Raw genomic sequence first — 14,745 nt, forward strand, 5'->3', positions numbered from 1 at the left:
AATAAAAATACAGCTGTTTATGTGTTTATGTTCATGTTAGTTCACAGTGCATTAACTGTTAACAAGATTTGAATAATGTATTAGTAAATGTTGACATTAACATTAACAAAGATAAATAAATGCTTTATGAGTGCAGTTCATTATTAGTTCATGCTAACTTACTTAGTAAACTAATGTTAACTAATGAACCTTATTGTAAATTGTTACCCAATTATTTGTTAATTATATTAAAATATGTAGATCACTTTTACTATTCATATAAGCTGAAGATGAAATGAAACGTGTTGAAGTCACGTCAACACGTGTTTTACAATCATTTACCCCGCCATGGGCAATGCTGAAGTCTAACTTTACAGAGTGCAAAATTGTCATTAAGTTTAACGCTTGTAAGACTGGAGGACACTTTCGTGCAGTCTGGTGTAAAATGTGTCTTATATGTGTCTGTGTTTTTTGGGGCTCTCTCCCTCTGCCATGGGCCATGAAGGCACTCCTGTTTGTAGATACACTGATTAATTCGGTTCGGGAGAAGATATAAAAGCCCGCCCACACTGACAATTGATTGGTTAACTTACCGAAACAGGCCAATCAGGATGCTCAATGTCTTACATGCGCTTAATGAGGCACACACGCACAAACACGCAAGGTCTCTCGCTCCCCCTCCTTCTCTGCCGTGCGCGCTACAAGGTTTGGAGCGCACTCTCTGTCGCGCATGCGCGCTCTTGCTCGCTCGCTCTAGATTCCGGGAGATTGTAACTAATTTGCGGGCATCAGGGAGCCGCTATCAATATACAGGAGACTCCGGGACACTTGGGATGTCTGTAGTAAACAGATTTAAAAATGTGTCGCATAACAAATAAAGACCTCTACTGGTTATAGTGAAGACAGAACACTGAACTGTTGTACAAAACTCTCTAAGATTTCTGTCATGAAAGGAGTTGTTTTTATATGTTTGTAGGTGAGAGAATACCTGATAAGTGGTAACAAGAACTAACTCGTCTCATGAAACTTCCAGAACATTAAATGTACAGTATAAACTAAATAATGGCTCAAAGATTACAAGTAATTTTTCAGTTACAAGTTACACTTTAATGTAATATGATGTTATTATTGAAATATAATCTACTCCAAGGTGGGAATTAACCTCTGCTTCATAAACACCACTGTGATGTCAATTATTTTCCTATAATAACATGCACCATTGTGTTTTATTTCCTTCATAAATGTCTTATAAGCAGAATTTACAGCAGCACTTTATAATAATTACACTATTCTAATAATGGGTAAAGCCTCCCTTTGCTCTCAGACATGCCTCAGATCTTCATGACATGGATTCATGCTTGTAGATTTGGTTTGGACATTGGAGGATTGAAATAAGTATCCTTCATTCATTCATTTTGTACTGCTTATCCGAACTCTCGGGTCATCGGGCGTCGGATAAGGGGTACAAAAGCGGGTCATCTCAGGCATCATCGGGCATCAAGGCAGGATACACCCTGGATGGAGTGCCAACCCATCACAGGGCACACACACTCACTCACACACTCAAACACTACGGACAAATTTCCAGAGATGCCAATCAACCTACCATGTGACATGGTCCATTATCATGCTGAAATAAGACATTAAACGATGCAAAATTGTGGCAATTAAGTGATGCACATGGTCAGCGGCAATATGGAAATAAGGTGTGGGGTTCAAGTGATAATATTAACAGGTCCAAAGTGTTCCAAGAACATTCTGAATATAGATTTGAACTTTTATATATTGCTCTGCTACGTATTTGCATAAATAACCTATTGGGTGTGCCTGGCATTAACTGCATTATACCAAATTAAATAGAATATAACTGTTTTTAAACTGTCACTAATATTTCAGTCACACGTTCAAAGATGTGTTCATTGCCACCAAACAAATTGTAATTGTGTTTTTTCATTACTTCATTAGAGTTTTTGTTTAAAAACTGGTGGCTTTTTTTTTTTATAATTACTATATAATCTGTTGTGTGATAAACAGATAAAGTGTCAAAAAAAAAAGTAAAAATGTATAACGATGGCTTTAATTAGAAGTTTTTACAACTTTTACCAGCTCTTTGCTAAAGAAATTTGTCAAATTATCCTACAGCTGTTTTATTTAAAAGGTGTTTTAACAGCTCTTAAGCTGGACACTAATGGGATAGTGGAATGTCAGTGATGAGGAGACTCTCTCTCCACATGGGTCCTCATTTTAATTGGCCATGACTTAGATGATCCATGACCTGAAGTGTCAAGTCACACTGAGGACAATTGTTTAAGTGATTACCCAGCTGTTACATTCCCAGCATCTTTATTTGGACCATAGCGACACGCTGTTGTCACCGCAGTGACTTTCTCCCCGAGGGCCAACAGCAGCTGTGCTTTCTTTAAATGGGAGTTGCTGACAGCACCATTGCTGTTTGTCTCTCTTAAGGATACTACAGAACAATAGAAGCTTTAACAGCATTTGTAGATCTAGAAAGTTCTCAAAAGCTCAATCAAATATATATGGACTAGGGCAAGAGACGGCGTTTCTGCACACTCCCACCAGGAGCCGCAATTTTACTTATTTAACATTGACTCAGCAGTTTCCAAAGCCTCAACAAATGCCACACAGGGATTTATAGAGCTCCACACAGCAGGGAGAATAATAGAAGTAACCAGTACAAAAGAAGCGGAAATATTTTTCATTCTTCGTAACATGTATTACTTCTACACACAGGTCTTAAATGTCATTATTAAGCCTTTGTCATTAATTAAGAAGCCTTTACATGGTTAAAGATGATTCTCTGCTGTCTGCTGTACCACTCCACCCACTGGCTGCCAAGGAAATTCACATGAATTGAATTGCAAATAAGGAAGAATTTGTTAAATGCAAAGAGAGCCAAACAAAATCAGTGTGTTCGGGGGTTGTTGTCTCAGACAGAGAAGAAAAAAGTTGGATAGTGTCACCTAGGAATAACTCACAGATACTGGTTCAACAAGGTCTTCACACTAATTGAGTCTGCTGATTGATTTATTGATTGATTTAGCAATTTTATAGAAATTCCTAAACAGATTTACATTTAATGACATTTTCCCCAGACAAGCTTACTCTTTAACTGCAATGCAGGTGGAGATGTTTCTACTCCTGTTCCAAAGCTATGCAAACCCTATAACGTGTTTGACGTGTTCTCAAAAAGAAAACATTCTCGGATATAATAATTGTACATGATTTCAATCATGCTGTGTAAAACCCAGCGAGAAAAAATAATAGATCAGCACATCTTGTTGTATTTAACCAGTTTTGGAAATTTACCCTGAAAATATGTAGGTTTTATTTAAGAGTACACCATACCATTAGTGCACGTGCAACTCGTACTACTAACATCATCAGGGGTTGTAAAAAAAAAACAAAAAAACAATAATAATAATATATGGACAATATACAAAGAAACAATGAAAAAGAAACAATATCAATCATTGATCACTCTCCCTAACAAATCACTATCTAAAAGTTACCTGAGAAAGCTTAGTCACATTTATTAAGGCTGATGCATGGTTGTCCTTTGCATTTTGTCCTTCTGTTTCATTTTTCTTAACTTTGCAAGAAGCTGCAGTCAAATCCTCTTTTTTTCATGACATCATGTCAGGAGTCACTGATAAACAAAGCTCCGGCTGAATGTTTTTTCTGAATACTGGTAGAATTTTCCTCGTGGCTCTGTGTTTATGTTACAGTGTTTGTGTAAAGGTACAATCTTCTTCCTCTTCTTCTTATTCTTCTTCTTCTTCTTCTTCTTCTTCTTCTTCTTCTTTTTCACCTTTTTGGCCTCTGAGTTGCACCGGCTTAAACAAATATTGCTATATTTCACTTGGAATTTGTTTCTGAGATTAACATCTATAGTTTTTCTATTGTCCATCAGCATCAATGAAGAGGTTAGAGCAGTATAAGTCTCCTTCATTAAACTGAATCCCCAGAATGAGGGACATTATTACTCTCCGCTGAGGTAGTACTGTGAGTTAGTCCCTCATATTGAGGCAAGGCATTCACAGGCTGAGCGAGAACAACTTGTGGTCTCATTGTTGGTGGTATAGCATTATGGTTGGTGTTAAGGTTAAGGTTAGGGTTAGGGATGTGGATAGGAATAGGCATAGGGATAGGGATAGGGATAGGGTTAGGGTCTGAGTTCTGAAGTGACTGAAGAGATTGCCGAACGCTTTCCTCATACGTGGGTGGATTCTGTGGGACACAGAGATGGCAAGAGTTCATTAGTAAAATACAATATATAGTTAAGGTACTTTATTGTCATTGTATTGAATACGACCAAATTTTATTGTGGTAACTCTCAGACACACAGCAAAGAGTACACCAAGTTCACTGAGAGGAATTTAGATCAATAAATTGAAAAATAAGAACAAATAAACTGTACACTGTGAATACTGTATATATAAGATTGAACATAAGTGTAGTGCCTTGATTATTAAAAATGTATATAGAGATGTACATTTTGCTCATAGTATAAAACCATTAGAAACAGTGCACATTGTATAACGTGACAAAAAGACTGCAGTGCAATCAGCAGTAAAGAGTAAGCTTAGAGGAAAGTGGTTTATAAAAAAACAGGGGAATTACACTTACAGCATTTAGCAGACACTCTTATCCAGAGTGACTTACATTTTTATTTCAGTTTATACACCTGAGCAATTGAGGGTTAAGGGCCTTGATCAGGGGCCCTGCAGTAGACCTGGGATTCGAACCAATGACCTTGCGATCAGTAGTCGAACACCTTAACCACTGCTACCACATCCCATGAGCTACCACAATAGCTGGGGGGATTGTGAGGGTGATAACAGCTAAGGCTTTGGGAAAGAAACTACACGTGATGCTACATTGTCGTTTAACAAAATGGACACTGACATTTCATTGGAGTTTGTCTATTATTTTGGAAGTCGTTTGCATTTATAGCTCTTGGCAAAGTTTTCTCTGATTATGGACTTGACGTAAAACACAGAAAGTAAACAAACTGAGTTAAGTGAGTGTGTGTAATTATGTTCTTACATATATGCAGTAAGATTGCTATACAGCTCGACCATAACAATGTAATAATAGTGACACCATGTTACTAATGATTAACCAAATTTCTTCATCTTTTCCTTTCAATTACATGATCAGCTGTAACTGTGAAAGACATTCATAAATTTGTATATGATTGTATATGTGTATGTATATAGTCAGTGTCCATAGGTTTTGTTGTTATTTTAGTGAACTTCCAGTAAAAAATAAGAACACTTCCTGCAGTATTTACATAGTACATTTGCATGGTGATTTTAGGTCACTGCTCAGCTGATACATTCTCCCTTTTCTCTCTGGAGTCATAGTACATTTTGCCTTTAAATGTAGGACTCGCCTTGTTTTCTTCAAGTCTAGAAGTAGCCCCTGGTTTTGGAGCAGACAATTAGGCAGAATGAATGAAGGAAACATTCCGTAAGTGATGAAATGAGGGGGCGGAATGGTCTACCTATTGACAGGGTCACAGAGAGGAGTATAGGAAAGGACAATAAACCACATTCTATTCTGCTGTTTACTTTTCAGCCTTCATTGTGTTTGACAGGCCTTTTTCCCCCTCCATTAGTTCACGCACTCATGTGTAACTCCCATGTCATAGAGCGCTCCATATACCTGACATCAAAGGCTACTGAAATGAAATAAACGCCATGGCAACAGAGCAGGTGAGCAGCTGTTTGCATCTGCGTCATAACAGCCCAGTCAAAAATTGAAGATAATTCCCACAACAAAATCCATTATCCATTATTATTTAGTTATTACAGAACAGACAGGAGCGATAACTATGGGTCAGCATGAGGGCACAATCTATAATGATTCGGTTAGTATAATCCACCTCAGAGGCGAATTGTTATTACGGTAAACAAAGGGTCTCACCTCTGTCGCTGCTGTCGCAGGTCCATTCAGACCAAAGCGGTCTGCAATCATCATGTGTATCTGTCGCTGTCTGTCTTTTTTACGGACGCTCTCATAGGAGGGCAGATGAGGAAGGGACTGGTCCATAGGTGGAAGACAGTATGTGCTGGTCAAGCCCACATAGAACAGCTGCCCTGGCTGATACATGGAAAGATTTCTGTTGTAAAATAATGAAAGCAAATAGAAAATTTTATAACACAAACTCATGTGAACGTGTCACTCTTTAAGATGGTTTACCTCCGGGTTGAAGTTATCGAGGCTGTCAAAGTGTTGGGGTAAATCAGTGCAAGGTGAGCTCACCAAAGTCTGCCTGCTACTGTAGTGTTGAGAGGAAGCCTCCTGCAAAGAACACATTTACATGTAATCATAAGCACAACATCAGGCAGTACGTTTTGTTTACATTGTGCTATTGTCACTACCATATCCATAGCTAGTTTTGTATAAACATATGCTGTTATGTTGGTAGATTATAGACCATTGTTTCATAGACTTCTTTCTTCCTCAGTGAGTGTGTCACATGATGCCGTCTAAGACCACTATTTTGACTCACAACCAAATAATTTTTTATAAAATCAGAAACACATGTTCTGATATTCATCCTATGTATTTATATAGTACGTGTACGAAAGACAGAACATGGCTATAAATTCATGTCATCTTCTTCATCTGTGTCACTTTGTCCTCTCCTATTCGAACTTCTACAAAAGACCCCATTAGGGACCTCTGGTCAGCCGTAAATTATAGCGCCAATGACTGGACCACCAAGCGACTTCCTCGCAGCCACCCGCCCCCATGCCAAATGTGATTAGGGCTAGCCACCACCCTATGATCCTGGGGGATTCTTCAGTCTCAGCCGGACATTAGGTGATTACCCCACGTCTAAATAGGAGCCTTTGTTTCCAGAAACAATGCAGCGTCACACTATGTCATCCAGGGCCTTAGTAACCAGCCTTAAAGACTAGCCTTTTAAAGGCTTTGCACTGTTCCTTGCTTGTTTCTCCAGCAGGTACTGCTTAACGAGCATGCTCTGTTTCATAGCCTCATACGTCACTCAAGTCGTTTCTTACCTCATGTAGCATACAAATGCCTTCAGGATTGGATCACATAAAGTAGTCTGTAAGTGGATAGAGTCCTATATCTCCTATAACCTGAGCTCTGTAGCTCCCAAGGTGGTCATGGTTGCTTTACAGTCCATTAAAATGTGTAATGAGCTGCATCACAACGCTGCCTTCAACAGTGACGTCATTTGCTATGACGTGCTTTGACCTTTCCCACCGCTCCCCCAACCAGAACTAAGAGAGATGCATTTGGTAAAAGCAGGGTCAGGGGTGCTTTTAAAAAAAAAGAGAGACATCCTTTTGTTTGGCGCCCTGATTCAGGCAGTGTGAAAAAGCATAGGCGTGTAAAATCAAGACCGAAGTCGGGGGGACAATCTCCTCAGTGCTGTGGCTTTTTCAGAGTACAAACTAAAATCAAGCTTTTGTCTTCACAATTCTACCCCTCACCCACAGGAGGAATAGTCTTGCTACTATTCATGAAAAAAAACTAGATAAGTAAGGTTTCAGAATGTAAAAAAAAAATCTTACATTGGATAGATTTGCCTATAATTAACTGGTTCGCTTCAGAAATTCTGAAATGCTACAAACTTTCAGCTTGTCGTTAGAGCCTTATAAACTGTTATATGAGCGGCTCAATGTAGTTTATAATAATGTAATCACTTCCAAGTAATAATGTAGTGACAATGTATTTACAAAGGTAATCTCTGTGACTTCCTGACATGCCACATTTGCATCTGTCTGTTCATTGCAGAGACAAACATAGCAGGAAGCGGCCATGTGTTTCCTTTGGGTTCAAGTAAGATTGAGGAAAGTCTGTCTCTGTTCTGCTAAGATAAGTCCCTCCTGGAGCTGCATAATATTAACACTAAGGAACACAGGAAGAGGAAGTGCTAAATATGTTATTGATAAACTGTGGGATGCAAGAAGGGGGCACACTTCCTGTCTGACATCAGCCCAGGTAAAGGCCATTATTCGAAAGAGATCTGTGATCCGTTTCCTCTCAATTCCTTCTGTAAACAAAATAAAAAATACCTGAGATTTTTATCCACTGAAGGTTTGAGTACAGTACAATAGAATCCAATGCATCCAGAAAGAATCTGTTACCCTCTCACATTTCTGTACTGCACATGCAGGTATATTCCTCCTCCAACAAAGAGGATTCCATACATGCGTTAATCAGGAAGGACTGCACAAATTGATGTTTCATGAAGAAAGGAAAGAAAGAAAGAAAGAAAGAAAGAAAGAAAGAAAGAAAGAAAGAAAGAAAGAAAGAAAGAAAGAAAGGTCTATATATTACGAATTTCTATGTAATATAGTGACAAAGAAATAAGGAACGTACTGAAGAAATAAGAAAGAAAGAAAGAAAGAAAGAAAGATTGATTAAATGCTTTCCTACACAATAATAACTGGTCATTTTTGACATGCTAAATTAAACCACAGCAGTGCGACTCTACCCGCAGCGCTGTGAGGTCAAAAAAACCTCTGCTACAGCATGTGTGAAGCCAAACATGGCGAGAGGTCAGCTGATATATCAGAGAGCAGAGCTCGGCTCCCACCAGCAGTGTACGAGGAGACTCCCTCCTCCACAAGCTCACGGATCTGATTACTGTACACGTTATCCAAGATAAGTTTGCCAAGATACAGTACACTGCATGTCAATAGGCCTTTGGGAACAATCAAGCCTTTCTGTCCTGTTTAGTGAAACTTCTATTTGTAGTAATATCTCATGACACATATCACTTTCTCTTACACCGGAGATGTTGTGGCACGGGATGGCACACTATTGAAATAAACATTGCCACACCAATTCCACAGCTCCTGCAATGCTAGTTTTTTTTACTTCACTCTCAACACACCTGAAGTAGACAAGAGTACTGAATAGAAAAAAAAATTCATGTGTTTTTCAATTTCAAGTAGGTCACAATCGTTAAGCTCAAGCGCCTTATTTATAACAATCGGTATCGTGTAAGCCTATAAAAAATATCCAGAACTGACCTACAGATACGAGTGTAGAAAATCTATTGCTACAAGACCTAAAACAGCATTCGTTTATATTCGGGTCTGGAATCTGAGTGGCTAAGCCGCATTGGAAGCAGGAGTAAGATCAGAGTAAACCGAATTCTGTATTAAATGTGGCAGGTTTGAAACCAATAAAACAGTTATGCTGCAGAACCATAAAAATAAAGTCAGTGTAGCACATGTGCTCTTGTGGATTATAGCTTTATTAAGCCAGGATGGCTTAAGTCTAAAGCAGCTGAACAATGAGTCTTGATTTGAATTGCAAATAGAAGTGCAAATAAATTCAGAAAAAAGGTCCTCTCTGCTAACACTTTTGATCAAAACAGAAAGAATAAACTGTAAAGCATTAATCTGTACATGATGTATATTGTCAGAGGCAATAACAATAGTAGTAGTAGTAGTAGTAGTAATAATAATAATAATAATAATAATAATAATAATAATAATAATAGCATTCTTTGGCAGTATTTGGATATTTGGAGGAATATATCTAACATTCCTGATACAGATCTCCCCCATTTGGATGATTTCCTAATAGCTCTAGGTTACATCGGAGATATCTCCAGAACAGCAAGATATCTCCAAGTTGACCTACAAAAGAAATATCGTCCAACAGATCAGCAAATGGAGCTACTGAGAAATCAGTATAATATATTCTTCTGCAAAATGCACACAATGGGGCTGATCTGGCTTTTTTCTTTACTGTGGTTTCAGGAGTGAAAGTAGGATGTTGTGAGTCTTACCAAGTCAGCATGTGAGTCACGATAAGCCTGGGATTTACAGCAGGAAGGGTCCTTTCGATAGATGAGAGACCCCAGCAGAACAATCACGACAAAAACCGCCAGACAAGATACTGAGAAGAGAAAAGAAAGGAGGCTCATTAATCAGAGTGTTAAACGTGCTGTTGATGGTCATGTTAACTGCCATTCATCAGACACTTTACCGAGCTGCTGAAAGCTGAAAAGATTTTATGTTCTCAGAAATGAAGGTGTATAACTGTACTTTTCAAGGGTACATCTTTCATTCCTTCAGTGTGTATCTCTTTCCTGAGAATGTTTAGGAGCCCTTACTTTAATTCCCTTTTACACTGAAGGTATGTCAGTTGTCTTTAAGTTCCAATGTTCTTTTAAAACTACACGATTTTCCCACTTTCCAGGTGAAAGTCAGGGCGACATATTAAAGCAACAAAAGATACCGTTGTTGGCACCACTCCTAATGCAAAGCATGGTACCATCTGGTGCCTTTATTTCAGAGCGTGTCATTTAATCTTTATATTTTTTCTAAATAATTTATAAGAACAAATGTAAATGTAATAACATCAAGTCATTGTTCTCATTAGGTCCAAGATGACATTATTTGTACGTTTAGATATTGGGTTCTTGATGACATTTCATTCAACCGGTCAAATACAGTAATGTAAATACACTTTAATAAATACTGTATAATACTGTATCTTAATAATGGTGAGATATGATAACAGTGTTACTGTTGTAACAACAACAATGATCGTCATTAACCCTTTGTCTATACTTCAAGGATTCCTGGGTCTCCTGAGACCCTGCTTTGAGAACCAAAGAGGGTTCTATAGGTACCAGACCAGTGACATAAGAATAGTCATTTTTCTATTTTCAAGCAATAAATAAATATAGCTAAACAGTTCCTACAGTCCTAATCAGACTTATACTGACAAACAATGAAGATTATAAGACTCAACCCAACTTTCACTTACATGCAATCATAACCTTTGAGAGCTGATCCTGGGAAATAGCCTGGGAAGTAGTGGTGTAAACAGAAGAGTCGTTTAGAGGAGCTGAGGTAAACATCTCTGATCAGTGTGAGCTCCTTTAAAGCGGATCAATCAGAAAATCTGAAATGTTAGATAGACTTCACCCTCTGCTGCTCCATCTATATTCATCCAGAAGCTGGTCCTCTGCGCGTCATGTCACGACTACAACTGTGACGTCGTGTAAACGGAAGCAGGAAAAGTCTATGTGAAGCTTTTAGGGAGGATGAAAAGTGCTCTCCAGGGACAGATCGTGAGCAGAACCAGTGATCCTGTGTGCGCGCTGGTGCCACTGGTGAAGGCGAGAAATTCCGCCTGCGTTTACCGGTTGTCCTGGAGATCAGGGGGAACCTCGCGCTTTTAAAGTGGGCCGCCTGTTGGCAACCAAATAAAGCGCGGCGTCAGTCTACTACAGCCTGGGAAGAAAAGTGTGTGTGGTGTAGTGTGGTGTGTTCACCTTCGACCTAACCACAAGCTCTTTTTTTCACGATCGGGGCTGTGAGGAAGTTTTCCTAAGCGTAAAGTGATTTACAAGATGATTTACAACTGACGCGCGTCCTCGTGCGTCAGGAACCCAAAGCTCGTGAGAACAAAACACACAGCAGAAAAGTAGACTGCTCAGTGCGTGTGCACTTGTTTTCTAGTTGGAATTACTGATAGAAACTCGGTATAATACTTTTAGGCTACTTAGTCATGTAGTTTGTGTTTGTGCTCGTCCTGGCTTTAGGTTGGCTTCATTTAGAGCTTTATCCTTTAAATAAAAGCTGTCAAATTCAACACTTCTGCAAGGTGTTCTGTGTCTGGGGCATGAACTAAAGCTATTATTTGTTTGTTTGTTTGTTTGTTTGTTTTTACATAGTATTATCTGTTCAATTTATTATTACACTCATCTAGGACAAAGAGAGTTTTACAGGAAATATTGGACTAATAGGTGCTAACATTTATACTATGGCATGTACTGTTTATATATTGCATGTATTAGCAGAAGAAGAATAAGAAGAATAAAAATGCCTTTATTTTCATTGTATTTTCCAACATACAATGAAATTATGAGCGCTGCTCCTGATTGGTGTAAGAAAAACAGACATATAATCACAGACAATAAATTTGACTATAAGACTGTACAGTACACTTTTACACATAAATACACCAAGTGATATTCACATTATGCAGTTTCAATAAAGAGACCATTGATAGTAATAAAGTGACTATTTAGTAAAGTGACCATAATATTGCACATTGGCCTTTCCATTGATATGCAGAGTATGTTTATACAAAGGTGTAAGTTACATTAAATGGATACTTGTATAGATTTAGTGCAGATAGTTTAAATAAATAAATAAGTATTTAGTACAAGTATTTAGCAGCATATTGTACAATAATGTACTGTATGACTGTATGTCTTGTATATTGCATGTTGAATAGCAGTATATATATATATATATATATATATATATATATATATATATATATATATATATATATATATATATATATATATATATATATATGTAACAGTATATATCACCAGCACACTGGTGATCCGGTCCACTGGCAAAATAGAAATCGACTTATCAGATATTTTTAATCAGTAGAAACAAATCACCTCAAGTTTGATATAAAATTAGTCAGGCTTTAACTGTGAGATGATTTTACCTTTGTTGAAATCACCTTGCACATGATTTTTTTTTGTTTGTTTTTTTAAACTTTTTATGAATATATTGTCCATCCACTTCCATCTTTAGTTCTCAACCTCCAATAGCTTTTTTTGTAGGTCTTTATTTTGGATGACCACGACATGGACAAAAGTTTCTAGAAACATCAATATCACATGTGTGGTCAGCACCTCACACTTGTGGGCTTTCCACAAACTTTCCCAAATAAAAAGAGGACATGTTGCTCTTCTCTGTTTGCCATGACTGCCATTGAAGAATTTTAGTGGTCTGAACAGAGTCCTGACCTCAGTCCCACCGAACACTTGGGATGAACTGGAACGCTGATTATGCACTAGGTCTTCTTGCCCAACATTATTTTTTAACCTCACTAATGCTTTTGTTGCTGAATGGGCAGAATCTCCCCACAACTATGCGTCCAATTGAAGTGGAAAGCCTTCTTAGGAGAGTGGACGCAGTTATTTCAGTGTACATTTCATCACAGACTATATAGAGTACATTTCATCACAGAATCACACTACATTGTTCTTTCAGCTGCTCCCTGTTCGGGAGTCATGCAAACAAAGCCGGGCCACGGCAGAGAGAGAGAGTACAGAATCCTGCCTCAGAACAAGGAGACACAAAGTCTAATACCTAAATGCAGCGAATCAAATGCATCCAACAGTGTTTCAGCCCATGCTTGAGTTTGACACCTATTGGAACTCTTAAAGGGTCTACACAGAATCATGCAGTTTCCTGAAGAGGTTCCCAGTAGAAACTTTTTAGGAAGCAAAGAATCCTTAACCATCCAATTAACCCACATGGAATTATTTTTCCTTAGAGTTATCAAGGTTAGACTTTTTTCAACCAGGCAGGACTGTCTGAAGATTTGTCTGGCTCGCTATTTATGTTCCAATTACCTGAGATGAATGTTATTGCCATGTGAAGTGTGAACAAGACCAGAGATTGTAGTGGCATGACCACAGTCACATATGAGTTGCATGTGGGCTTTTTTACTTCCATAGCCTGAACTGAAGGAATGTGGTTAATGCATCTGAGCAGTCAGTCCACATTCAAAGAAAACAAGTCGTGGCCTAATGGTTAGAGAGTCTGACTCGTAATCCTAAGGTTGTGGGTTCGAGTCTCGGGCCGGCCACGACTGAGGTGCCCTCGAGCAAGGCACCGAACCCCCCAACTGCTCCATAAATGGCTGCCCACTGCTCCGGGTGTGTGTTCACTGCTGTGTGTGTGCACTTTGGATGGGTCAAATGCAGAGAAGGAATTCTGAGTATGGGTCACTGTACTTAGCCGTATGTCACGTACCTTTCACTTTCAAAGGTGAGCTGGGATGCATGCATTACATCTGTAATGCAAATGTCAAACCATCCTAGTGGGTCACCCTCAACATCAAAATACACCTAGTATTGTCGGGAAATGTCTGGACTTTTCCCTGCTTGGACACTAGGTGGACATTCTGGCAGTTTTTGGTTGTCTTATACCATGTGCCTTTTTTCTGTTTTGTGTATCAGATGTGTCCTTGCTCTATCCTTAATTGTCCCAGCTGTTCCTTGAGTTTCCATCTTTTCCTCCCCTATTTAATCCTGTGGTCTTGTGTCTGTTTTTTGCAGTGTCCTTGTCTTTGGTTTGTTGTTGTTTTCTGTTTCCATGTTCCTAGTGTTTGTAGCCTTTGTTGTTTTTCCTACTTAAACCCCTTTTAGTCTTAACCCTGCACTTGGGTCTGAATGAAGTCTTTCTGTGGTCACCCTGTTCTCTGACAAGTAATGGCTTTGCTTTAGAAACAAACTTGTACGTTATAATACATAAAACTTTATATTCAAGCCTGCATACCAGTCAATTGCAGTTTCCTCTCAAATGTGATCCTCCTACTGCTCTCAAGTAATAAAGTTCATAAACACTGCTATATGAATGTAGGCTATTTGTCTGTGAATTGGTCCACTACATGACAATATAGTTAACAATAAGAGCCACATTGCAAATAGACATTTTAGCACATTGATGAGACATCTATTTAATGGGATGGCATGTTTTACTGATCTGTTTTAACACAATATACAGTAACAGCTTTAAATATTGTTTTGACTGGAACATATCTTGATATATGAAAGAGCATTGTTAAAGAAAATATTATACCCGTGGGTGGAATTGTCATAACAATCAATTAAGCTTTATTAAGCAATGCATCAAATGCACAAATACAAGCTGGTGGTTAGCCACAGAACTGGCTGGATGAGGATAAAACTGG

At 38.5% G+C, this 14,745-nt stretch overlaps 1 protein-coding gene across 1 annotated transcript; it reads right to left on the reverse strand.

The window, feature by feature from the left end:
* Window positions 1-3,009: 3,009 nt before the first annotated feature.
* On the reverse strand, window positions 3,010-11,438 carry si:ch73-364h19.1. The gene is made up of 5 exons (XM_027141341.2): window positions 10,777-11,438; window positions 9,791-9,900; window positions 6,208-6,309; window positions 5,932-6,108; window positions 3,010-4,230 (listed from the first exon to the last, which is right to left on the reverse strand). Exons 1-5 carry the CDS (start codon window positions 10,868-10,870, stop codon window positions 3,952-3,954), a joined length of 762 nt encoding a protein of 253 aa, XP_026997142.1. The 5' UTR covers window positions 10,871-11,438; the 3' UTR covers window positions 3,010-3,951.
* Between the last annotated feature and the right edge of the window lie 3,307 nt (window positions 11,439-14,745).

Source organism: Tachysurus fulvidraco, chromosome 15, assembly GCF_022655615.1.
Source record: "Tachysurus fulvidraco isolate hzauxx_2018 chromosome 15, HZAU_PFXX_2.0, whole genome shotgun sequence".
Taxonomy (NCBI): domain Eukaryota; kingdom Metazoa; phylum Chordata; class Actinopteri; order Siluriformes; family Bagridae; genus Tachysurus; species Tachysurus fulvidraco.